General features: G+C 41.2%; 2 protein-coding genes across 8 annotated transcripts; both read left to right on the top strand.

Moving 5' to 3' along the window:
* The first annotated feature begins 1737 nt into the window (after window positions 1-1737).
* ZBTB43 (zinc finger and BTB domain containing 43) lies at window positions 1738-11024 on the top strand. 4 transcript variants are annotated; one of them, XM_041483996.1, is made up of 4 exons: window positions 1738-1860; window positions 2620-2668; window positions 3781-3960; window positions 4086-11024. In XM_041483996.1, exon 4 carries the CDS (start codon window positions 4109-4111, stop codon window positions 5501-5503), a length of 1395 nt encoding a protein of 464 aa, XP_041339930.1. In that variant the 5' UTR covers window positions 1738-1860; window positions 2620-2668; window positions 3781-3960; window positions 4086-4108; the 3' UTR covers window positions 5504-11024. The 4 variants fall into 4 exon arrangements, with proteins under 4 accessions (XP_041339930.1, XP_041339926.1, XP_041339927.1 ...); XM_041483992.1 differs by lacking the exon at window positions 3781-3960; XM_041483993.1 differs by lacking the exons at window positions 2620-2668; window positions 3781-3960.
* Window positions 5177-25994, top strand: ZBTB34 (zinc finger and BTB domain containing 34). Of its 4 annotated transcripts, none has more exons than XM_041483989.1 (3): window positions 5299-5315; window positions 19125-19239; window positions 19870-25994. In XM_041483989.1, exons 2-3 carry the CDS (start codon window positions 19199-19201, stop codon window positions 21389-21391), a joined length of 1563 nt encoding a protein of 520 aa, XP_041339923.1. In that variant the 5' UTR covers window positions 5299-5315; window positions 19125-19198; the 3' UTR covers window positions 21392-25994. The 4 variants fall into 4 exon arrangements, with proteins under 4 accessions (XP_041339924.1, XP_041339923.1, XP_041339925.1 ...); XM_041483988.1 differs by lacking the exon at window positions 5299-5315 and adding an exon at window positions 12466-12600; XM_041483990.1 differs by lacking the exon at window positions 19125-19239 and having other exon boundaries at window positions 5177-5315.
* Window positions 25995-26540: the final 546 nt, after the last annotated feature.

The following is a 26540-nucleotide window of genomic DNA, read 5'->3' on the forward strand; positions in this document are numbered from 1 at the left end:
CCTCAGGAAAAGGTAAAACATACAAACATTAGTTAATGCTGTTTCCATTTGCTTTCTTTGTGAAACATAAATTTTGATTTAACAAACTAGCCTTGACCCTGCAGGCAGTGTTATCACATGAAGACTGCAGAACTGATCACATGAAGGAAATCCAAAGTGCTTTTCATGCCACACTCATGTTTAATTATAACTGGTACTGTGGCAGATTTTACCTTTAAAAACATGATTTCTTTTTTCCTGAAGAAAATGCTGGAAAGAAGAAAAAGATAGCAAAAGTCATGTATTCTCATAATGCCTATAAGAGAAAACTATATAATTGTGTTATGTTAAACATCATCCTTCTCTTTTCTCTTTTGTGTATTACAGTTTCTATTAGGATTTCAGTCCTATTCATGTAGGAAGGATATGTACTTAATACGTGGATGTGCACTATCAGAGTTGAAAATACAGGCAAGAGACCAAATTCAGCTCAGATATAGTATTTGCTAAAGTGGGGATGGCTTCTGTCTAGGAGAACTCCTTCAGCTCCCATGAACAGCTTGCTCTCCCTCCTACCCCAGGGGTTTAGCACTTTCTCCTGCTCCACTTCAGCCACAGGAACTTCCATGGCGTTCACTCGGTGAGATTTCCAGGGGCACGAGCTGAGAGCCGGGCCACAGAACCCCGTGCTGCGGCTCGGAGCAGAACAGAGCAGAACCTCGTGCTGCTGCTCAGAGCAGAACCAGAGCAGAACCTCGTGCTGCGGCTCGGAGCAGAACAGAGCAGAACCGAGGCCGCCGTTCGGAGCTCTGCCGAGGCCGCCGTTCGGAGCTCTGCCGAGGCCGCCGCTCGGAGCTCTGCCGAGGCCGCCGTTCGGAGCTCTGCCGAGGCCGCCGCTCGGAGCTCTGCCGAGGCCGCCGTTCGGAGCTCTGCCGAGGCCGCCGCTCGGAGCTCTGCCGAGGCCGCCGTTCGGAGCTCTGCCGAGGCCGCCGTTCGGAGCTCTGCCGAGGCCGCCGTTCGGAGCTCTGCCGAGGCCGCCGCTCGGAGCTCTGCCGAGGCCGCCGTCCGGAGCTCTGCCGAGGCCGCGGCTCGGAGCTCTGCCGAGGCCGCCGCCGCCGCACACGGAGCCAGCCCGGGCTGCACCGACGGCTGCCCACCAACCGGCAGGGCCGGCCCAGCTGAAGTCTTTGTGATGCATTTAAAAACTGAGATATTGTCGCCCGTTTTATCTAAAAATATTAAAGATTAAGCATAATTAATACTCAATTTTTTATCAGTTTATTTGGGGCATTTTCCCGCAGAAAGGGGCGGTTTCGGGGCCCGGGGAGGGGAGCGGCGCCCCCTGCGGGCCGCAGCGGGGCGGGACCGAGCCGTGCCAGGGCTCCCACACCGCTGTGTTGGTCGTGTGCCCGTTGGAACGGCTCGGCTGTGGGACAAGCCCCGTGACCCAGCACAGCAGGCATCAGTGCGGAACACGCGGGCCGCGGGCTTCAGTTGTACTGTCCGGTGGTCCCCTCCTGGCAGTGTTCCCAGCAGCGCTGACAGTACTGCCCTGGGGAGCAGCTGCGGCGCAAAGGGACAGGGCGGGGCCGGACGGGACAGCTCGCCCAGGGGTTTTGGGGTGCGAGCTTTCCTACTGAGCGCTCCGCTCAAACCCATCGCTCCCGAGCGGAGCCAGCAGGGGGCGCCGCGCCGCCCCGGGTCAGAGTCCCTGCGGGAGGGGAGCGGAAGGGCCGGGCGAGCGTCACGTGACCGGGACGCGGAAGTGCCTGCAGGAAGGGGGGCAGCCGCTTCCGGTGCGGGCCGGGGTGGGCGCGGGCAGGGCCGGGCCGGGGCCGCACCGACGGCGTCCCGCTATGAGAGAGGCGCCGCGACCCGCAGGTGAGGCGCTGCCGCTCGTGGACCCCGGGCGGCCGTGCTGCTGGCGGGCCCGGCCCGCAGGTCCGCGCTGGGGCGGGGCGGCGCGCGAGGCCTTCCCACGCCCCGCGGCCGCGGGTCCCGCGCTCCGTCGGGCAGGGTCGGTGTCCCCGGTGCGACCGGGAGCGGGGTCCGCTCCGGCCGGAGCCTTGTGGCGGGTCCGCGGGAGGCGCTGCGGCCTGCCCGGCGCCGCGGGCTGGAGCGGGGCCCGGCCGGGCCCGGCGCGGCAGCACCGCGGGGGGAGAGCAGGACCCGCGGGGCTGCGCCCGGACAGGGGAAGAGCTCCCTGCCAGCACTTACTAGAGCTAATGGTATTTTAAAGCAACTTAAGTGGGACTTGCATGTTCTACTCAACGCTCCAGCATGGAGATTGGTTTTTTTAATTATTATTAATTGAAGTAGAAAGACTTTATTCTTTATAAGTTTGGAGTAAAAGTGCAAAACAAAGTAGATTGTAGAAGGAGGGAGTGATACCCCTTTGGAAAACCGCTTTGCTTGACTTGTATGGCTTTGCTAATTGAAAATATTTTACTTACATTTTGTCTGCATGACAACTGAGAATACAAAAAAGTCTGCTATCATCTGGAAATGTTTTCGTGGTCACATGCTGGCTCCCTGCTGAAAGATGGCAGTTTAGATTATCACTAATTATATATAAATTCTATAGGCATCTGTATTTAAACTTCAGTTGAACATCTTCTGAAGGCTTATTTTTTTTTGTAGGCAAATATTGAAAAATAGAATCTTAAATCTGAGAATATTCTGAAGGGAGGTAAGGAACTGCATCTGTATAAGAAAATCTGATTGCTTCAAAAAATTGATGTAATATTCGCAAGGTATAAGATAACTTGAAATACTTACATAATTATGTCAAATTGTTTTAAGCAAAGTGGTAAGAAAAATTAACAATTGAACTGGCAGGCACAGTATTCCGTTGCTCACCAGAAAAGTATTGGCAGCTGATTCAGTTCTGAAGAGGTTGGTGCTTTGAGGCAAAGAACCTGAGGAGTGCTGAAGACAGTAAATGTAAAGGTGGTCTTCTGCAATTATGTGGGTGGCAACTTCATGGAACTTGACCACAGAAACCACTTGCTGCTCCATGGCTCTTCAGGAATCCCATAGCACTCAATTTACACACTATCAAATAGAAAAATAGCACAGGTTTAACTTACTCAAGCAGTTAATGTTGGTTTTTCATAGTGGCATTTAAATTTCTGCCGTTTCTAATTACAGTAACATGCAAATTTATCTCAAATTCAATTTAAGACTTCACGTATGCATTTGATAAAGTTGTATTACTGCTAAACGGGCTGTTAATCTTTTGGTAAAATATCTGGATTATGTGAGAATACAGATGTGAAAATCTGGGAGCTCTTATCTGAGATTTTGTCATGTAATTGTTATGTTGTTACAAATACATGAGGAACAAGCAGGAAAAGTTCTGTGCAGCAAAGGTATCAATTTCTTGATTGACCCTTTAAATTCTGTATGAACATTATAATCCTAGCACTAACCCAAATATCTCAATAAGCTTGGAATTAAAAACTGTACAAGCTGTTGCTGTTCCACTTTTCAGTTAGTGAAACAATAGGGGAATACATGAGAAGGATCATAAGCCTTACTCTTAGTGGGGTTCTGCCTGTGCTTCCAGTGTCATCCTGTCAGTTGATACAGTTGCTTTTGAAAAATTGAGCTTAAGTGAAATATTTCATGAGTAAAATCAGTGTTTGTTGGGGGATAAATGAGTTGATTTTGTTGGCATTTGAAATATAAAATCTTTTGTATGCTGGTACAAACTGTGGGACATCCTGGAGTTAGAACTCTACTGTATAATTCCATGAAATAATGGTTTCATCAGCCTAAACTCATGTTTGAAATGCTTAGTCTATCCCAACTGGATAGCTTGCTGTTTGTAGCTCCTGCTGTAGTTGATGAGTCCTCTTGAAGAGAAGAAACACAACAAAATATGCTGGCATAGCAATTTATGGCCTTAATGCAGCTGTCAGAAGAGAGAAATGAGGTGGCTTGAGAGAAATACAACGGTGGCAAAAGGTTGAGTTCCATGTGAGTCTGTTAAGAAAAGAAAAGTAGAAGAACGTGGAAAGGTCAGTACTTGACCAAGCAGAATTTCTAATTTTATTTCTATTTTTTTTCTTTTTTTTTTTTCTTTTTTTTTTTTTTTCTTGCAGCACAACACTAAATTTGTAATGAAATGGAGTCTGGGTCAAGCTCCTTTCGAGTGGAATTTCCAGATTTTTCTAGCACCATTCTGCAGAAGTTAAACCAGCAGCGCCAGCAAGGACAATTATGTGATGTGTCCATTGTGGTTCAGGGCCATCTCTTCAGAGCCCATAAAGCTGTTCTTGCAGCTAGTTCACCTTACTTCTGTGATCAGGTTCTCCTGAAAAACAGCAGGCGAATAGTCCTGCCTGATGTGATGAATCCCAGAGTATTTGAAAACATTCTTCTGTCTACCTATACAGGCCGGCTGGTAATGCCTGCACCAGAAATTGTTAGTTATCTGACAGCAGCAAGTTTCCTTCAGATGTGGCATGTAGTGGATAAGTGCACAGAAGTGCTTGAGGGAAACCCAACAGTTCTGTGTCAGAAGATGAATCATGGCAGTGACCATCAGTCCCCAAGCAGTAGTAGCTACAATGGCCTTGTTGAAACGTTTGAACTTGGCTCTGGAGGACAGACAGAATTCCACAAAGTGCAGGAACTAAGGGATGGTGAAAATGAAGAAGAGAGCTCTAAAGATGAACTGTCATGTCAGCTGACAGAGCACGAGTACCTTCCCAGTAATTCTTCAACAGAACACGACAGACTTAGCACTGGAATGACCAGTCAGGATGGGGAAGAGGGAACTAGTGATAGTGCAGAGTACCAGTACAGCAGACCAATGTATAGCAAACCCAGTATCATGTCTCACAAGCGGTGGATCCATGTGAAACCAGAAAGGTTTGAACAAGAGTGTGAAGGCGTTGATAATCCTTATGATGAACACCAAGTTTCTGAATCCATGAATACCATCCAGGCAGATCACTCAATCCAGTCTTCAGGTGTTGAAGATTTTCACATAGGTGACAAAAAGATGGAAGCAGAATTTGATGAACAGGCAGATGAAAGTAATTATGATGAACAAGTTGACTTCTATGGCTCGTCTATGGAAGAATTTTCCGGTGAAAGGGCAGATGGAAATTTAAGTGCTCACAGACAGGATCTTATGATGGCAGCAGGCTATGGTGAAAGCATTGATATGGCTGCTGGGATTAAAGAAGAAACGTCTCTCACTGGATTCTCCCACGCCGATAAGCTCTATCCTTGTCAGTGTGGAAAAAGCTTTACACACAAAAGTCAGAGAGATCGGCATATGAGTATGCACCTTGGTCTTCGACCTTATGGCTGTGGTGTCTGTGGTAAGAAATTCAAAATGAAACACCATCTTGTAGGCCATATGAAAATTCATACAGGCATAAAACCGTATGAGTGTAACATCTGTGGGAAAAGATTTATGTGGCGGGACAGTTTTCATCGGCACGTGACCTCTTGTACCAAGTCCTATCAGGCTTCTAAAGCTGAGCAGAGTACTACTGAGATGAACTAAGACATTAGTGCTTACATTTGTTTAGTAGAGTAAGAAAAATAAACTAATTATGCAAATAATGTCTGGTACTTGCTATTGTATGTTCTCAAAACAAAAGTTTTAATAAGTACACTGGTATAAACAGATCAAATGTATTTTGCTTCCTGCAATATTACTCCAGGTGTTTATTGTGGGAAGTGCATGTGGTTAATATGAAAGGTGCCTGCAAAATGAGGTTTGAGATTGGTTGTAATCACAGCAGTATTTAGAAGCCGTCTTGTATTTCCAAGTCATCTAAATTCACAGTAAAACTCAGCTCTAAATTGACAAAAATCCTGAAAATACTTAGATGGACGAGAAATTCAGGTAGTACTCCTTAATGGAAAAGAAAACTAAGATGACCAAACTGGCTTATATGATTCACATTTAAATGAAGAAAAACAAAGATAATTCCACTTCAAGGTGAAGCATCATTAGGTAGTGTGCATCATTCAGTAGCCTTTGTTGTATTGCTTAATGAGAGGCAGTGGTAAAGGTGGTTTGGTTTTCCGTTATCCATCTTCTTTTTTTAAAATTTATCTTCAGTAAAACAGATGTCTAATTTTGTGTTGATTTGTGTTTAGAGTCTGTAATGCACTTAGAGTTTTCACTATATAAACTTCAGTATATATTAAGTATACTTGCTGTTATAGGGTCTAATGCTGTATGACTCTTGACTTCATTAGATTTTAATTACTATGTTGTGAGAGCTTCTAGAAGTGTGTGTAATAAATACGTCTTATTAAAAAATAAGACACCAACTAAAAGTAAAATGTAACATTTGGAACTTAGTCAAAATAATCAAATATTTAAAGTGTAAATTTCTGTTCAAATTTTTGTGGCTTAGTACAGTAGCAAGTACCAAACTCTGGATTCATGAACTGACTTGTTATTGGTACAAAAACTTCTTTGAGAACTGCTATCTAGTTTTAGAAACCTGCTTTAGGAAAATTACATAGTCATTGATAGGTATTTATACTTTTAATTCTTTACTATTTGAATAGTATATAATACTGATTCTTGGTACTGAACTACTGTGACTGGTGATCACAAGCAGAGTTGTTTGCTTCCTTGAAGTTGCTTGTGGAAAATAGTAGGAAGTATGTGATTTGGGATCTTCTAATGGTACTGCAGAACATGGTACCATGCTTACGGCTGAAGCTGGTATTTTTGCTGGGAAAGTGACACTTGTTCTGTGTTAAGATTAGGATCTGTGTGGGGGGCTCTCATTCATGGAGATAGATTGAGGAGTGTGTATAGTTCTAAGGGATGCTGCCAGCTCTGCAGATTGAGTAAAGGCATCAGTTGTAAAGGTGACAACAGGATTTTGGAGTTGAAAGCTTAATGCAGTCCAATGCAAAAGCAATTGCTTCTTAGTAAGCAAAAGCTTCTTTGTAGCTTACTGAAATATGACAAGGAAAGAACATACATAGAAAATAATAGAAAGAGGTGATAACCAAGTACAGTGCTGTCCACATGGGGAAAAAGTTAACCTGCATTAAAGACCTAAGCCTATCTGACCCCAATTTCTATGTTAGGTACTGCTGTGTGCAGGATAATGTACTGAACAGATGACCCTGTATGGTGAAGCAAAACCACACAAAGATTATTACACTTCAGATTCTTTTTTGAACTCCCTGTTAAAATTGTCTTAAGATACAACTGAACTGTATCATGAATGTCTGCTGCAAGCTGAGGGTTTTCTACTCAGTGAGCTGTAATTACTGTAATTTCTTTACTGGCATTCTACTTAAAAACATGATTTTTTAAGAGGCTCTTAATTATTAATCTCCTAATGCTTCAAATATTTTTTCATATGGAATTTTGTTAAAACAGATGTTCCCAAGTACAATGAACCCATTGCTGGCAATGGGCATGAATGATCAGCACCACAGAGTTCCTGTTCTTAGCACTTAATTGAACTCTACAAATAACATGGTGGCCATGTTTAACCTTTGTGACCAAGGTACCGAAACAGGGATTTTGCTCACTAACACTGTAACCTGCTTAATATATAGCACTTTGTATTTAAACAAAACAAAACCAAAAAAAAAAACCCACAAAAAAACCACAAAAAAAACAAACAAACAAACAAAAAAAACCCCTCCAAAAACAAAAACAACAAAAAAACCAAACCATAATACTTTATAAGTATGTTTTTTAAACTTAGAAATTATATTCCCTCTATGGTTTGTTTACACACTGCTAACACTGTCCTTTTTAATACTAAAAAATACTATAATGCTTGCCTGTTTACACGAGGGTAGAGGAAAGGGTTCTCGCACTCGGTGGCCCTATTTTTCCATTCTCCAAGGCCTTACCACATACATGGTGTCATTTCTGTAAGTACCATCATCACATTTGAAGGAAGGCGTTAGAATCATAGGATGGTTTGGGTTGGAAGGAGACTTTGAAGGTCATCTACTTCCAACCCTTCTGCCATAAGCATGGACACCTTCAGCTAGGCCAGTTTGCTCAGAGCCCCATCCAGCCTGGCCTTGAACTTGTCCAGGGTGTTTATTCTCATACTCATTTCAAGAATGATCTTGTATATTACATTGGTTCTCAGCCCCTTTCCAATTGTTGCTTCAGTTTTGCATAAAATGGTTAAGGGTGCCTCTTCCCATTTAACCATAAAAAAGGCTGGACAGAAACACCAGTCTGAAAACTGTGGTCCAAAAAAAAAAAAAAAAAAGTTGAACTCAGACCATCCTACAGAGCTGCCAGCAAAACTGTTTCTTTTACCAGCTTGGAATGACTTTTATATGGGATATTTCAAGGTTTAATGTTACTTCTATTTGCAGTTAGATTACTTTGAAATAAAGCTTTAAAATCAAATGTACTGCGAGAGACACTTTAAAGATTTTATAACAGGTTCAGTAGATGAAATTGTAGAACCATGTCCTTTTTTAATGACTTAGCATGAATAGTAACTTTTTAGTATTTGCCTCTTGCTGTTTTACTCCATATTATGGCATTGTCTTGAAAGTCCAGCAAATGTTGCTCCACTGATTTTTGTAGCACTTGGCTTTCTGCTGTTAATTTACATGAAACCAATTGATTGCAGGAAAATACTCGTCTGATTGTCATGAGATCAGGTTGAGAGGACTGATGATTTAAGGACAGCTTGAGATACATGTCTAAAATCCTTACTTTTGCATGTCACAGGTGAAACAGTTGTCTTGTGGTATTTTTCTTGAACTCAGTTTATTGCCCTTTGTCAAACTTCTAATCACCAGTTCAGGTACTGGGGGAGGAAGATAAAATATCACTTAAACCATCTTCCTCAGGCTCAGCTTAAGTCTCTTCTCCCTGCCTCTTCTCCCTGCCTTTGTATTCTCAGTTTTCCTTGCTTTCACCAAGAGTTGTACTCAGTTCCTTCCATTTCCTTTAGTAAGGTGACAGGTCACAGAGGAGGTTGAGGTCATATGCACACTTCCTTGTCTGGTGCTTTTCGTTTCTTAGTGGGCGTCCTCTGGTGCTTTGGCCTGGTCAGTGTCACTATTCATGGTGACACTGGGCCACAGTCCCTTCAGGGATGTACGTGTCTGTTCCAGCTTGGTACTTCTGTGGAACTCAGTTATTTCAGAGGTGTACCTGCTCTAGCAGGGCTTAACTGTAGGCCAAAGTCATCTTAGAAGTGAATCTTCTCAGGCAGGGAGTGTGTCCTTCTGTGACTGTGTCTATACATGTTCTCAGTGACTTCTTCAGGTGTTTTCCCAAGAGCAGCTCTTCAGTTTCTTCACCTGTATCCATGAGTATGTTCTCCATGTGTCTCCATGCACCTCTTGCTAGCAGCTGCTACTTTTCCTTAAGTATATTTAAGCAGAAGCATTATGTGCACCTCTGGTTGAGATTTTGGCTTACAGTGGATTGTTCACATCCATTTTTTGTGCACACTGAACTTCTTTTGACTAGTGCAGGGCAGCCTGCAAACTCTAGCCACACATCACCCCTGCAGTCCCTGCCACTGGTGGCCAGTGCAGTTGAACATAGCAAGCCAAGACATACAGATGCAGCTTCTGTCAAGCTTCTGATCTTTGCTAATGGAGGGGTCTTGTTCAAGGTATGAAAAATTATTTCTTACTTGTGGGGAGGAGGGAAGCAATCCATATATATATATATGTATATATATAATATGACTGCATATGTATATGATGAATTTCATTAATCTTCCCGTATGCTTCATTACCTTTGATGATGTGGCTGTTGGCTGTAGTAAAGTGAGTGTCTTCTGAAAACCAGCCATATGGTATACCCAGGTGGCTTTCAGACTTTCCTGCTGCTTTGAAGCCATTCATTGTCCTAGCAGTGGTAGGAAGACTTAATGGTACTACAGCTAAGTTCCTTTTCATTCCATTTTGTAACTATGATGTTAATTACCATGGAATCTGTGTAACTGCCATTCTGAAAATTCAACTGTTAGCAGGGTTAAAATCTGCTTAGGTGTATATTGGACCCTTTTGAGGGAGAAGGTTCCTGTTTCACACACCAGTGTTGGTTTGCGGGGTGCTTTTTTGTTGTTTCATTTTTTAAAGTTTCCTTGTTAGTTTTATGGGTGAGCAGATAGACCCTAGAAGATATTGTCAGTACAGTTTTTGGTTACAGCTTTTTTCATCTGAGGTGTGTCTAAGGTTGAGAAACCATCCTGTATCATAAGCACGGCAGATGATCAAAGGCTGATGTATTGAGCATTCCAGTGTTATTGATCATGAAAGAAAGGAGGCATATCAGGATTTGTAATCTCAATACTTTTGCCTGGGTACCAGCAAGATGACCTGTCTCTGAATTATGAGAGCCCACAGCAGTACATTGAGTGTTTTGCTATAATAGAATTAGGACCCTTCTCAAAGCAACAAAGGAAAGTTGGGGTTTTTTTGTCTTTTAAATGCTTCATTGGGTAGCTTGGCTTCTTTAGCTATTAGCTGTAAACTGTCAGTGGCCTAGGGGAAGATGCTGGAAGAGAAGATGGTATATTTTTAATGTGATTAAATTGCAAGTTCTGATTTTTGCTTCAAGCCTGTGTCTGTCGATTGCTGCTCCTTTTTTTTTTTTTAATTCATGGGATTCCATATTTCTTTCAGAAATGTAACTGTTTATGCAAGTCAAGTGAATCTTCCTTAATGAGCTATAAGTTTTTATTCTAAACAAGTCATTTATAATAGTAAATTTGCATATCTTGATATTTTGTGAGATGTTATGCCTGTATTGCAGAGGTTGGATAGTTTTGTCTATAAATATTGCTGTCCTAATTGTACAGCATGGTTTTAATTTAATGTTACTGTTCAATATTTTCTTCTTATAGAAGAGTCCCATGCCCCTTTTTTTCTATAACATGTTTTAATAAATGTTATCTGTCAACTTTGTAAATGTTTTCTTAAGCTTGAATGAAAGGAATGCATGTCTAGTACTAGTATTTAATATTTCACTTTGCCAAAATAAGTGCTCAAAAGTAAAAATCCAAGAGTTGTTGATATATAACTTTATTAAATATATTAAAAAGTGTATCTAGTAATGTGTCTTCTTGAAATAATGATAACATGCCAGCCTAGTCTAAGATAACATTAAACTAAAACCTGATTTTTATGACACAGTAAGTTTGATGAATTTGTGGAATTAGACCCATTTCTTTGCTGCTTTAGGTAATTGGCTTCCATGCTAGTTCAAATTTGTCAAACAGGTTTTGTTGTATCTGCTTTTTTGCAGAATGGTGATCTCTGAAGTTACAATAGAGAATGTACACGCTGATAGGAAAATTCCAGAACACTCACTTCATAGTTGCAGCAGCCACATGTCCAAAAGGCCTCTTGGTACAGTTGGAGTAGGCACAGATAACATAGATTTTTTTTTTCTTGTCTAAGTATGAAGGAAATTCCATGCTGTGAAAAGTATTAAAGATTAAGTTTCTCTTACCTTCCTATGAGGTACCTTCCTTCTTTCTCTCCTTCACTAAATTTAGGTACTTACACTGAACACTTGATTTTGTCCAGCCTCCATCTGCTCAGTCCTTGTGGAACTGTCCCAGCCGCTGCTTACTATGTAAGCGAAAAATGAACTCGTTCTCATTGAAAGTATGTTCAGTCAGTACCCAGAGAAGTCAATGTTTATGTAACACAGTCTTCAGCAAATTCAAATGGAATATGGTACAAGAAGATTAATTTTCTCTTTTGGTTACATTTACTGAACACAGAAGAATAAGCCCGAAGTTTTTTGCCTGTTCGGAATTAGTTGAGTGCTTTTTATCTGAGTAAACAAATACAGTTTGTCTCTGTGTTCTTTAACTCTGTTATTTGTGCCCTGGCCAGGATGCTTCCCAGACCACTGTTTTATTTGATCAGCATTCAATGCCTAATGTAGGAAGATTCTGTTCTGTATCTTAAAGGGAGAGAAAGACATACCTCCAGAAGACAGAATGGTGTCTGGTTAGAGCGGGTGGATATCCCAGCAGGACCTACTGGCACCAGTCACTCGGACTGTTTTCAAGTAGTTCGTGATAGCCAGTACATGAACTGTCCGGTTCATAAACTGAATCCTTGCACTACCTGACCTACAAGCATATGCAGGATAACGCAAAAAGAAAAGTTAGCACATGCTTGCTGAAGTGATTTTTGTAAGTGCCAAGGCCAGTATAAGACAGCTGAACTTTTGAATTCCTTGCTCAGTAAAGGTGGCAGTTAACAGCTGGAGTGGGGGATGTCCTCCCGCAAAACCCCCCTCGCTGCATCTGCGACTGCCCGTCGGGGTACGGCTCTGGGTTCTCTTCTGGAGCTGCACACCGTGAGAGTTCTCGGAAGAGCTCTGCCCGCGTACGCAGCGGCTGCAGCCAATGCTCAGAGCCTTCTGCCTTCGTGAGGAGTCGCGCTGCCGGGGCGGCTGCGCCCGACGCCGGCGGGGGGGAGCGCCCGGGCTCCCGAGCGGCCCGGGGGCACCGCCCGCTGCCGGGGCGTCGCCAGGAAGCGGAACGGCCGCCAGCGGAATCAGTTCCGGGTGCGAGCGGCTGTGGGAGCGGGCGGGAAGCGGCGCTGGGAGCGGCCCGGGCCGGCCGGGATCCGCCATGTGAGAGCCCCGGACAGCCCCAGGTGAGCGGCGTGCGAGGGGCGCGCGGCCCGGGGCGGCGCGGCGCTCCCGGATGGGACGGGCCGTGCTCAGGAGGGGTCCCGGCGCCTGACAGGCCCCGCGGGGGCGGCGACCGCGGCCCGGCGGGCCGTGCCTCGGTTCGGCTGCCTGGAGCGGCGGCAGCGGCTTCGTCGAGGCGGCTTTCGCCCGGCCGTGCCTCGGCAGGAGCTGTCGCGTAACCCGAGTCGGTGGCTCTGGTGCAGCTTTGGCGTGCGGGGAGGGAGGGCGGACGCGCCCGTGTCGGGGTCTGCTGTTAACCCGAGCGAGGCGTAAAATCCTCGGCTCGGCGGACTGGGGCGGAACGAACCTGGCCCCATTCCGGGAGGTGTTCGTTGCCAGGAGCTGCGGGACCTTTCAGCTGCTGCTGTGCCGTCCGGGAAGGTGGAAGGTCTAGTGAAACCGCAATCTCCGTAATGCAAAGGTCTTTCCAAATCCCGGCAGGTGTGCACAGCATGTGGAATTGGAATTGGCTTAGAGTACATCAGAGTTGAGAGTTAATTTGGAACAAGCCAGAACAATCTTAGAAACATTAATGTGGGTGAGCCGGGTTTCCAAGGGAAAGCAAAATGCTATGGGATTAGCTGCACTGCAGTTTTTACATGTTATAGAATACTCAGCATCTGGATCAGAATGTGCCCGTGTTTCATTGCCTGTCCAGGGACAGCTCCAAACAGTTCCGTCTGTCCCAAGCAGTGTGCTGGGAAAATACCACGAAAAGGTGCTCTTTGCAGCTACTGTAAATCTACTGCAAAAAATGTTGCTGATACCTAGAGAACATAGTCACTTCATTACTGTAAAGAAACATCAGAGCCAAAAAGAAGTCAACAATTTGATGAAAAATGGCTACTGTTAAAAAACAAACAAACAAAACCCCACCAAAAACAAAAATGAAAGTGGACAGATTAAAATGCACAATAGTGATGAAGTATTACCTTGATAGTAAATAAAATTGTAATATCAGAAGGTTCAAGGGCTCTCTTCCCACTTTATGAAAGTTTCGGCTATGTATATATCCTCACTCTCAAAATACCAGCTGGATTTTTTTTTTAAATGGTAGTGACATCTCAAAGTTGTCAGGTATTCAGAAAATGTGGCTATTTAACATTACATAATGGGGATATTGTGAAATTTGTGCACAAAATAAAAGCTTTTGATCATTACTTATAAGATCTTGCTTTGAAGTGTATGCATCATCAACATGCCCCTTTGTTTTGTTTGTCTGGCACAATACATTTGTTGATACTGGAATCATAGACACATAGAATAGTTTTATTTGGAAGGCACCTTTTGATCTTGGCTTATCTCCAGTTTGCCTCCTGGTAACTGTTTTTTTGCATTCAGAAATAGATGCGTACCTGCAACTACTATTATGGCAATTTGATTTTTAGAGTCAAGATTTAGAGATTATTTCTGTTGAGGTTTCTAATTCTTAGGTGAAACTATTTTTATGCATTGATAGGTGTTTCATTTTTTCCTTTTCAATCACTTCCACACAGGCAAGCAGTTTGAGGAGGACAGTTAAGAGAATAAGGGATGAAGGTGTCACTTGGACTTCAGTTTCATATCTGCTTTCTGTGGGTATTTGCTCAGATAAAAGGGTCCTTTTTTTTCTATAAAATCCTAAATTTTTTCTATAAAATCCAACAATATCTCTGCTGCACCATGCTGACCACTGAGAATGAGTTTGCAGTGTTGCTGGTATTGGCATGTGCTTCTGTATGCATGTCCATGTATGTACATACATCTAAATAAATTGATTTTATTTTGATGCTAAAATCATCCACTCTTTGAAGTAATTTTCTGTACATCATGTTGTGAATCTTGGTTAGGTAAAAATAAATACTTTAAAATTTTTGTTAGACAGATGTCTGAATTAGTAAAGCTTTACTGAACTGAGTGTCAGGGGTTACTGCTTTGCTCCCCAGGCAGTTAGTGAGGTTGTGTCCCACAGCGCTGCCAGAGACCTCCCCTGCCAGGCACGAGCTTTGCTTGTGGCTTCACTGCAGCTGTTCAGTACTTTGGGTACAGCGTGGCCTGTCTGGCTGCAGAGAAGGAATAATGATTTTCACTGGAGTGTTCTGATACCTACGGATGCAAGAATGTACGAGCTAAGTTTTCTAGCAACTGCAGTTCAGCCTGTATTAACTGGCTTGTGTTTCTGAGGAAGTGGGCATTTCCTGCAGTTTTAGGAGGTAAAGTAATAAAGTTTTAAATTGTTGTGTAGTTGTCACCTAACAGATTTTGTATTGTAGTCCAAACCAGACATGAAACAGACTAACTTTCAAGGCTCTTTTCCAATTAATAATATGCCACATGCACCTTTTGTGTGTGCTTTCCTACAGATAATTTAGTCAAACTGCCTCTATCTTCTTTGACTCCAATGGGCATTTTGGAGGAAGTGAAGAATTAATGCAAAAACCAATTCTACATGTTTGCATAGTGCTACTTGTATTATTAGAAATTTTTTGAACTTTAAAATTTTCACAGTTGTTGGGAGATTATGTGGGTTTCCTACCCTCCTTTGGTTTTGGGTTTTTTAATTGGCTGCAAAATTAAACTCTGTTTTTTATCCGTGGGGTAGGTCCCCCTGCTTTGGGGATGGAGTTTCAGTACAGCAGCAGTGCTGTGTGGCATGCTATTTAAGGCCATCCAAGAGCACTATATATTGACTTTTAAAGGATAATTAGTATTTCACTGTTATGAGAGGTATAAACTGTTAAAATGTTCTATGATCAGTCGCTCCCCTGTTTTCAAAGATTATTTCAAGAGTGTCTTGGAGACCTCCCCCAAGCCTGTGACATACTTGATGGCAGTTTTCCTTTGATACAGCTAGCGTTAATTAGTGTGGCTTTTGTAAATCTGAAGAGTGATGCAAATGCAGTCTGAAAAGAGTAAGAGTGATGAAGACTTTTCCCCAAAAACTTCCATGATCATAGCTGATAAGGTAACTTTCCTAGGTTAAAATTCTCTTGAATGATATTTGCAGTGATGATGTCCTGAGTTCTCACACAGATGGTGCAGATACTAAGTCCTACAAAATGCAAGGGAGGAGTGCACTGATTTATACAAATACCTGTTTATTTTCTTGACCTTTCTCTGTATTCTGAGCAGTAATGTGTGGAGGAAGTATCACATTGAAGTTGAAAAGACCTCCAAGATCATCGAGGCCAATCTTTAACTGATCACCACATTGTCACCAGACCAGGGCACTGAGTGCCACATCGAGTCGTTTCTTTAACTCCTCCTGGGATGGTGGCTCCACCACCTCCCTGGGCAGCCTGTTTCCATGCTTAACAACCCTTTCAGTGAAGAAATTCTTCCCAATTTTCAACCTGAGCCTCCCTTGCTGCAGGTTGAGGCCGTTTCCTCTTGTCCTATCACTTGTTGCCTGGTAGAGGCATTTTTGGTGTCATGGAGTACTTTGTTTTGGATTTGTCTTAACTTTCATTATGACCCTCCTATGCATTTCTGTTGTCAGATGTGCTACAGCAGTAATGGTTTGTAATGTGGGTTTTTTCCCAAGGATTCCTTGTTGCTGAGCTAATTTAAGAAAATGCAAGGGATCTTTTCTCACACCTTAGAGTGAGTTAAAATGAGTATAATTTGTGTCATTCACCTGTCTGTGGGAACAGTGAATCATACTTCAGTGAGTGAAGGAAATTAAACAGGTGCAGACTTAGAAGCAGAAACTAATCCTATGTTGGCAGACACACAGCTTCGTGTTATAGTTATATGATGCTTCTCCACTGCTACTGTATGATGTCAGTAAAGTTAAATACCTAATGTGGTTTGTCAACATCTATTCTTGTTTTTTTAAATTAAATAAGCATTTTTCATAGAACATAATTTTTAAAGGAAATTTCTTTTGAAATCTAATAAGAAATGTTATCCCTCTGGTGTTCAGAGGTACTTCAATGAACACTTTTCTTTGAAGCCATAGGGCAGCGATCCACTACTACTAAAGCCATTTTGTGGGCTATATTTGCTGTATAAAACCCTGACGAATAAGTGTAATTCTCTTTGCAGATGCAAAGAGAATTTATATGATTTTTTTGAATGTGACTGTATCATCTGCTACAAAATAGACGTGAGGCTCAACACAGAGCCCTTCTAGGATTTAGTGAACCTGGTGTGCAGTTTTGGCCTATGCCTTCAGCCAGTTTCTTGGATACATAATAGCTATGAAAACCTTAAACACTTGGTTAATGTTACTAGAATTTTATTTTGGAGCTGCTAACTTGATGCTATGTACAAATAAAATAAAACCTTGTTGTGTATGGGAATATAATCTATGGATTACTTTTATTTTCTAGATAGTGACATACGGGACTTTTGTGAATAAATAAGATAATTTTTCTTCTGGCTCTTATTCACCAATAAAACATGGCAAGTGGTGCCTGCTTTTCTGATGTGTGTAATGCCCAGTTTTTCCCCTCAGGTCTTGCTTTCCCAAATTGATATGAGGAAGTTGGGATGCTCTGGTACTAACCCTGCCAAAATTACTGCAGCCTCAGTGCTGTCCCTGCCACTGTCCAGCCTGCTCCTGAATGGGGTGTCCATTGGTAACCTGGTCACTTCTCTACTTGGAGATTTAAGGTTGTGGCTGAAATTGGAAGAAGGGTTCCCTTCTGTCCACTGCTGTACTTCAAAATTCTTGTCATTTAACCCCAGCTTTCCACAGATGATTTCAAGGTCACAGGAAGCATGTATCTGCAAAGGAAGAAACTAAGGTGGAAAAGTACTCACAAGAGTATGCTGTAGCTTGCTCTCTTTGTTTATTAAGAGCAGATGAGTACAGAATCTTGTTGTGCACTGCCTTTTAGGCAGTGTGTACTTGACCTGTTTGCTTGCTCTCAAAGCAGCACTGTGTGTTCCCTTGATCCCTGTTGCAGGTTTTTACTGCTTTTCTGCTACACTGATGAATGTACTTACAGACCTTTAAGTCCATCATCCTCTCCACTCACTCCCAGGATGTGCTGTTTGCTCCTAGCATCTTAAGCAAAATAAGCTTCTTTGTTTCCCAAAAGAAAGATGAAACAACTCTGAGAACAAGGATGTAGAGTTACTTACAGATATGTATATGCATATGGATATAATGGGGTGTTCTAACAGTCATGCCAGGCAAGGGTCACAGTGGATTCCTATCTCCTTGGTGCCTTTCAGGTTCTTGTGCTTTCTCTGGTATGTGTTTACAGTCCGTTTTCAATGCGTGGCTGTGTCTCACGGACCGTGAATTCATCTAGAGATGCTATGATGAAAAGAGCATAATTTTTTTCCCCTCTATCATAAGGCATAAAATGTCCATGTTCTTTTTCTCAGGTACCTATCCTTAATTCCTTCTGTCTGAACCAGTGTTAGTGGTGACAATTTATATTTTAATACTTTCTCCAGGAGTAAGTTATTCTCCATTTTGCTGGGTAAGAACCCTTAGGGGGAAGTATAGGACAAGGAGGAACTCCACTGTCTATATGTGACAAACTTTCTGTACATCCTAGGCTAGAATGCCAAATTATTGTTGCTGAGGGCTGGTCTTTTGGCTTGTGCAGAGTCCCTGACCCAGGTAACTTGTCTATTCATGTCACTTCAAGTCAACACAAACTCTTCCTCCATTTAGCAGAGAAGCTTAATCACGAATGGCTGATGTTGCATCTGTGCATAGCTAATAAGCCCCACAAATTAAAGGTTTCCTATGTTGGGTTTCTAAGAAGCTTGCTGTCCTGTCAGACACAAGTGACAGATTGTGATGGTGCATTCCCTCCTCCCTAGTGATTCCTGAAGTGACCTTAAAACACTCATTCGTAACACAGACATGCATCCAGCTGCTGATACTCCTGTCTTCTGCATAGGACTGGGATAGTGATTCTCTGCACAACAGGCAGGGATGCTCAGAAAAGCATGTAACTGCCCCACTGCTGGGATACGTTGTGTGTTGTGCTGTTTGATTTTTGACTTATATCAGCTCTTAACTCTGGACTGTTTTGTAGCTTTGTTTGCTGAATGAAAGGACTGTCCTGCCAAAGCCATCTCTGAAGGGATTGCTGCAGTCATGTCACTTCTGGTAGCCATCTTGCAGTCCTTATTTCTCACCTCAGATGTAAGAGCCTAGAAAATGTCTTTTTTCTCACTTATACCTCTCAGCCAAAAAAACTCAGATTAATTCCCATTTACTCATTTAATGGGTAATGACACTGGTGAGTTAGAGAACATACTTAGCAAGTCTGATAACTTGATTTTGAATGTTCTGTGAGAGTTTTTGCCAGTTTTCTAAGTCAAACATAATGTCCAGACAGGAAGCTGGCTTTCTTGCATCTGCTGAAAAGAAGTTCCGTTTTTGAAGGTTGTGAATGTTAGTTTTAAGTGAGGGTCAGCTGATAGAGCTCCAGTGCTTCCTTTTAGGCTTTTTATCCTATTTCTACCTGTCATTTTTCTTTTTAGAGTACCTGAATTTTCATAATTTGATTTAAATTGTTCCTGTGTCCCATTACAGCATGTAACATAATAGAAAAAAAAATCCACTAGTATATTGTGATACATTGGATATGCTTCCTGCATCTGAAGTCAATGGATGATGTTGAGATCTGTTTGTTCAATTGGAAAAGCAGGTACGGTGGCAATATTATGTCTTTAGACTTCTGCATTAATAAAAACCAGAATAGCAATAAAAGTCTGAGGGTTCTTGGGCGCTTGATTAGTGTTCAGTCTTGGAAATGTAGGGTAATGTTGCAGATCAACATTCTCAGGCTGATAGTGTGTGTGTGTGCTTTTTACAATAGTAATCTGTGAAAAGTGCTTTTCTTTAGCTTTTGTTTGGAGTGCTATACATTTCTTTAAGGCCTCTTTGAATATCCTTTCCTGCTGTTTAAGCACCCATGGCTTTTAACTTAGGTTAGAATTTAAATGTCAAATTATTCTAGCTAGGAAATCTGCTGTGTCAGATGAGCTTCAAAGTTCACACCATGGTTTGTTAAAAAAAAAAAAGGAAAACTAAAATCACGAGAGACTTTTTTTAGAAAATTGAAAGCCCATGAGTGGCTCAAACGTTTTCTTTCAAGTCTTTTGGATTAAGACTGTACTTTTTTATTATATGTAGTATTTATGCTAAATGTTTTGTTGTAATGCACCTTTAACAGAGCAATGGGTTGATGTGACTTAAACATTTGCAAGCATTTGTTTTTGAAATGGAAAACTCTGAATTCATTCTCTGTTTTAAATCTTCCAATTTTTTCTTTCAGATTACTCTTTACATCTGTAGAAATGGACAGCAGCAGTTTCATTCAGTTTGATGTGCCGGAGTACAGCAACACTGTTCTGAGCCAGTTAAACGAGCTCCGCTTGCAAGGGAAGCTCTGTGACATAATCGTGCACATCCAGGGCCAGCCGTTCCGCGCCCATAAAGCTGTCTTAGCCGCCAGTTCTCCCTATTTCCGCGACCATTCAGCATTAAGCACCATGAGTGGCCTATCTATATCAGTTATTAAAAACCCCAATGTTTTTGAACAGTTGCTTTCTTTTTGTTACACTGGAAGGATGTCCTTGCAACTGAAGGATGTTGTCAGTTTTCTGACTGCAGCTAGCTTCCTACAGATGCAGTGCGTCATTGACAAGTGCACACAGATACTGGAGAGTATTCATTCGAAGATCAGTGTTGGTGATGTTGATTCTGTTACTGTTGGTGCCGAAGAAAATTCAGAGAATCGTAATGGCGTTAAAGACAGCAGCTACTTTGCCAACCCTATTGAGATATCTCCTCCCTATTGCTCTCAGGTGCGACAGTCAACAGCAGGCAGTGATCTTCGGATGGAAACTACTCCAGGCAAAGCTCTTCGTAGTCGTCTGCAAGAAGAAGGGCATTCAGACCGAGGGAGCAGCGGGAGTATCTCTGAATATGAGATTCAGATTGAAGGCGATCATGAGCAAGGAGACCTGATAGTAAGGGAAAGTCAGATTGCAGAGGTGAAAGTTAAAATGGAAAAGTCTGACAGACCAAGCTGCTCTGATAGCTCTTCCCTTGGTGATGATGGATATCACACTGAAATGGTGGATGGAGAGCAGGTGGTGGCGGTAAACGTTGGTTCCTATGGGTCTGTCTTACAACATGTTTATTCATTTACTCATGCCTCGTCACAGGCTACAGGTGCGTCAGAAACCTTTGGAAGCATGAGCAATACAAGTCCTTCAAGGTCAATGCTGAGCTGTTTCAGAGGGGGTCGTGCACGCCAAAAACGAGTACCTACAGGTCACTTGCATAGTGATGTCCAGGGCTTGGTGCAAGGGGCTGACAGTGAATCCATGGTGAGTAATCCAGGATATGAAAACAGTCCACGGGAAAGAAATGCAAGAGGTCATTGGTATCCATACAATGAGAGGCTAATTTGTATTTACTGTGGCAAGTCTTTCAACCAGAAAGGGAGCCTTGATCGACACATGCGATTGCACATGGGAATAACTCCTTTTGTGTGCAAGTTTTGTGGAAAGAAATATACCCGTAAGGACCAACTTGAGTATCATATTCGTGGTCACACAGATGACAAACCCTTTCGCTGTGAGATCTGTGGAAAATGTTTTCCTTTCCAGGGTACACTAAACCAGCACTTGCGAAAAAATCACCCAGGGGTTACAGAAGTGAGAAACAGGGTTGAGTCTCCAGACAGAACAGAAGCGTTTGTGGAACAGAAAGTAGATAATGATGCTTCAGCTTCTGAAGCCATGGATTCTAGTATGGAAATTCATGCAATGTCTAACACATCTGATTAAAATCATACATCTAAGTGAAACACAGACAAGCACATTACTAATGTATTTTTAAAGTATTTTATTATTTTAGTAATCTTCAGTACAAGTGTAACAGCCTTTTCATTTTCCTCACCTTCTGGAAATCAGTTAGAAATGGTTTCTGGAGAAGACTTCAGAAGTATTCTTTGGTTTTGAAGGAGGCTGAATTGTTCGGGGTTTGTTTTTTTATATTTGAAGATGCTGAGAGTATAAAGACAGTGTACTGGGGAAAGTCTAGGAAGAGTCTGGTGAAGTGTCCCTGCTGATTGATCTGGTGAGATGCAAATACCAGTGGAGAAAGATATTAGAATAAGATTGGCAGCTCTGCTGAATGCTCAAAGTAGCTGTAATTTCCTTTATTTCTTAAATCCTGTTGTTGGTAATGAGTTACACAGCAGTTGGGAGAGAGAATATTCCAGCTGTGATTCCTCTCCTGTCACAATGTTCACTCTTACTAACTGGTTTTGGTAGTGAGACTGTTTATATATATAAATTTGCTTTATATATATAAAATGCTTTCACTTTACCTGTTCTGTGTCAAGGCTAATACCATATGCCACTCTATCAACTGTTAGGACTCCTCTCTGCTTAGAGTTTAGAACTTTGGACTTTGGGAGGATGGTTTTGGTTTTAAAGAAATGTTGTTTGGTTTTCATTTTATTAAACTATTACTTTGTGTGCAAAAGTGAGCAAAGTGAATTACCTTGTTTTAATAGCTTTGCTTTATAACATATGTAAACCAAATGCCATAAATCTATTAAACTATGGTTAAATTGTTGAAAGGTTTTGTTAGTTGTCTAGGATGCAAGCTGGACAACCTGTGGTGCTGACCTTTTTATATATATAGAGATAGATATATCTATATATATATAGATATACACACATATATATATATCTATATATTAAAAAAAAATATTAGCAAACCTAAAAGTAGCATTGTGGTCTAAAATGTGTTTTACTGGCCTCAGAATCTACCTTCATTTTGTACTGTAGAACCATACCAGGTAATTAAACTTAACTTCATCACTCTTCATGGTTGGTTAAAGCATGAGAGAGATGTAGTTTAAACCACAGTATTTCCAAGCAGTATTTTAATAGGTCTCTTCACAGAGAGCTGTTTTCAGGTGCACGTTGGCTTCCTACTTAAATCTCCAAGTGATATGCCAGCACTTGGAATTTGTACTTTTTTTGTATAGAAAAACAAATACTTTATGGGAATTTTGAGCAATATGTTATTTCATGTGTGAGTATTACAGAGTTGCTATGGCTTCTCTGTTTTTTCAGTGGTTTTTTTCCTCTATAAAGGAGCTACCAACAACTTTAAAAATACTCTAAATCTTTTTTGTTTCACCAAATATGTGTTTCTAATATGGTGCTAACTTCATAATTTAGGTCAGTATAATATATAACATGTGAAACATAATGGTCAAGGAAAAAAAATCCCCAAAAACAGACAAACAAAGGCCCCCCTACACAAACCAACTCCCCCAAAATCCCAACCAAACAGGAAAAAAAAAAAAAAAAGAAAAAAAAAAAAAAAAAAAAAAAGAAAAAACCCAATCCCATACCACAAAAAAAATGGCTTAAAAGACCTCAAAAGCATGGGCTGGCAAACACTACTGTTTAACATTCTACCTGATGAACAGAATTAATTATTAAACTAATCACATACTTCTTTAGAATACAGGTTTTATATTTTTTGGGTCTTATGTTTGTTTAGCTGATACTGAAAATCCATTTGTGAATGTGTTGTTTAACTCCCAAAAATTAGAAAATAAAAGCTCATTTCTAAATTATTCAAAAGAAAAAGGTGAGTTTGATATCTTTTAAAACTTTTTGGCCTCTGTGAAGCTGGGGCATATTTGTGCAGTGGCTTTATTAAATACACTAGTTCTTAATATTATGACACTCTGCAATAAGAATTAATCTCTCAAATATGGATTTACAATATAACCCCCACCTGCTCCATTGGAGCAGTTTCTGTTAAATTAAGTACATCATCTGCCTCTTTGCCCTAAAACTGCCTAAATGAAGAGGCGGGGGTGGGGAGATGTTTCTCTCCTTGAAGCAACAACAGTAATTTTGTTTCCAGTAAGGGAAGGGATAGTCTGTGTCTAAAGGCAGGTAGTCTGTATGTTTACCCACCTAAAACATGGTGTTCCTGATACAGTTTTTTCCTTGAGTGTTTGTTTTTAGTAATTAAATGCAAAAAGTGTGTTTTGGTAAATTAAGTTTGAGACATGCAAAATCCAAGAAATGTACAGTTATTCTTAACCCTTTATCTTGAACCTGTGCTGTGGTGCCTTTGGTGTGACTTTTTCCCTGGAAGGATGACTTGAGGATAGCAGGATATGGGTACAAATTTATATTTCTTGAATTTCTCTGTGTCACAATCTTAGCATTATTTAAATCTAGTTCTTTGTATTTGTAAATGTATTAAAATGGTTTGAGTTTACCAAAGAGTGACTTATCCAAAATTGTCTCAGACAAAAGCAAACAAGAAAACAACATCACGTTGATTGTACAGGTTCAGGTTCAGAACATTGTAACAGACTGTTAAGGGGCAGGAAATGATGCATTTTTCTACAAGGCGTGGTTGAGCAGTGTGTGTCCCTCTCCGTTCTTGCCTCCAAGCCATAGTCCAGCTCTGCGGGCCCTGCGGACAGCGGCACTGCCACCGCGCCTTGTCACTCAGCGGGTGCCAGGAGCAGCACTGCCACACACACGAGACGGACTCCTGATGGACTTCGCGTCAGCAGCCCGCCGAGCCGGAGCCATGGCTTCAGCAAAGGGTGGAACTGCAGTGTCTCGTGTCTGTGCAGTTCTCAGCACAGAGCTGTTACGCATTTCATTTACAATAAATGCAAAAGTCAGTAGAATATGTGAAGAAATATTTGACAGCAAAATAAGTAATGAAATTATACAGGCTGGTTCATAATTGAGTCTCTTCTTAATCTACCTTTTTAATTCTAGACAAATGTGAAAACAGTGACAGTGTCCTTTCCTCTAGATGCTTAACCTATTCTGACAAACTGTGAAAATAAAGGATTTTATACCTTTGCTAATGTTTCTGGTTTAAAACTATTCTTTTAGTTTTCTTTATCAGTTATCTTCCATATTACTTCTTTTAAACTTGTAAATACATTTAGAAAATAGCTTTGTAAATACTTACAGTGTATTAAAAGTTCAGTTTGGTCACTACGGCCTCAAGATTGGCTCTGCTTTTTGAGTGTGAAATCTTTCTGTAGCATAAAGGATACTGTCAGTTCACTGTCAGCAGGGGAGACTGTCGGCCTAAATTGAGAGTTTTAATGCAGTCTTCCCCAGCATAAATTAATGTTTTATGCTGAAGCCTTTGGTTTACTTTAGACAAAACAATGAGGCCTCTTAATATGTTTAGGCTGAATTATGGGAAGAACAACAGGAATAAAATCAAGGGCTGGGAAAATATTGAATAAGCTTTACCTTTAAATATATATATATATATATTATTTTAATTATTGTATTAGTTTACTGTGATTCTTTTATTGTCATTTTTCTAAACAGGTTTTACATGAAACCATTGAAAGGGACTCAAATATGCAACACCTAATCTATTTTCCAAGGGAATTTTACCCTTGAATGGTGCTTTTTGACTGGTCAGGGTTATTTATTAAATTTTATATTTGAAAGTATTTGGGGAATTATGTAAATTCTTTATATGAATCTCTTTATTTCATGAATTGTAAATTTCATAATACTCAGTGATCAAATTGGAAGTTTAGTAAAGTCATTCAAAATGTTCAAACTTTATAATCTGTGTGCATTTTACATATATTTTATCAAGTGCCAGAATACTTGTATTTAATGTTGTAGATTTAATACTACTTGCACATCCCTGTGGCAGCATTAACTTAAGTCACACAAGTTTACACTTAAAAAAAAAAAAAAGCTAAACAAATAAGTAAGCCTGGGACGTGTGTTCCTGTATTTCTTCAGGGGATGTGAAGCCACACATCACTGACTGAGCAGGTTTGCTCCCTGCTCCTGTAGCTCACTCCTGCTATGGCAGACACAGAACTGCTGACTCCCATTCCCACAGGCCAGGGATTCAGCCTTTGAACTCAGCCTGAGAACCTCTGCTTGTAGATCTGGGTAGAGGTAGAGCTCTTGCACGATTTTAACAGTGTTTGTTTCTGACTGAAAATTTGTATTTTTAAATAAATTTTATTTGTATGGTTATTTTTCAAGATAAATAATTGAACAGTTTGAATGACTTGACTTGGTGTCATTATCTTGCAATATAAACCGGGAACCTCACACCTCCGCACTTCATCGCCACGTGAAGTAAATGAAGCTAGCTAAGCTGATGCTGTAAGATTTAGTAACTTGCCATTAAGGATTATTTTACAGCATGAACTTTAAAATATTTATTCAAATGATATTTTACTCTTGTATTCACTTTGTTTTTAGATTTGTGACATGAATATTTCTGTGCTGCTTTATTTTGTTCTGATGAATTTGTTTCTTGCTTGTAAATTGCCTTTTTTATGGTATAAAGTCAATCGGAATTGCTGTTTGTAAATTAAAATGCTTCTAGAGCAAATCTGTGGTGTCAGTGTCTATATTTAGATATTTAATTACTGAGGAGCTTGCACTTTAGGTGCTATTACTGAAGTTTTACAACAAGCATTTTAATACTGATCTACCAACTAGAAATCAAAAGTCTTTAGAGACAATTACTCTTGAAGTTTCTCTGTTTTGCCAGCACTAATTGCTTCGTTCAGAACAGATGATCATTTGAGTTGTGTGCTCCAAAACCTCATCCAACTTTCAGAGCAAAACAAAGAACCCAGCCAGGTGGTGTCAACCCATCCATGCCATTCCAAGGCCAATCTCTTGAGGAGGGACACCCTGCTTCGTTCCTCCAGCAGCTTTTATGTTTTACGTTCTGCCACATACATCAGTAGGGGTGATGCTGCTCCCAGCAAGTGTAGGTATACTCCTCCTCACCCACAACATGGGATTTAACAGGAGCAGCCCCAGTGCAGCTGTAGGCCATGGTTATCTTGACTGGCAGTGGGATTTGGAGGGGCTGGAGTTGAGTGGGTTAGTCCCTGAGTCCCTGTTGGTGTCAGAGTACCTATTCCAG

Source organism: Pyrgilauda ruficollis, unplaced genomic scaffold (genome assembly GCF_017590135.1).
Source record: "Pyrgilauda ruficollis isolate IOZ18807 unplaced genomic scaffold, ASM1759013v1 scaffold62, whole genome shotgun sequence".
In the NCBI taxonomy this organism is placed as follows: Eukaryota; Metazoa; Chordata; class Aves; order Passeriformes; family Passeridae; genus Pyrgilauda; species Pyrgilauda ruficollis.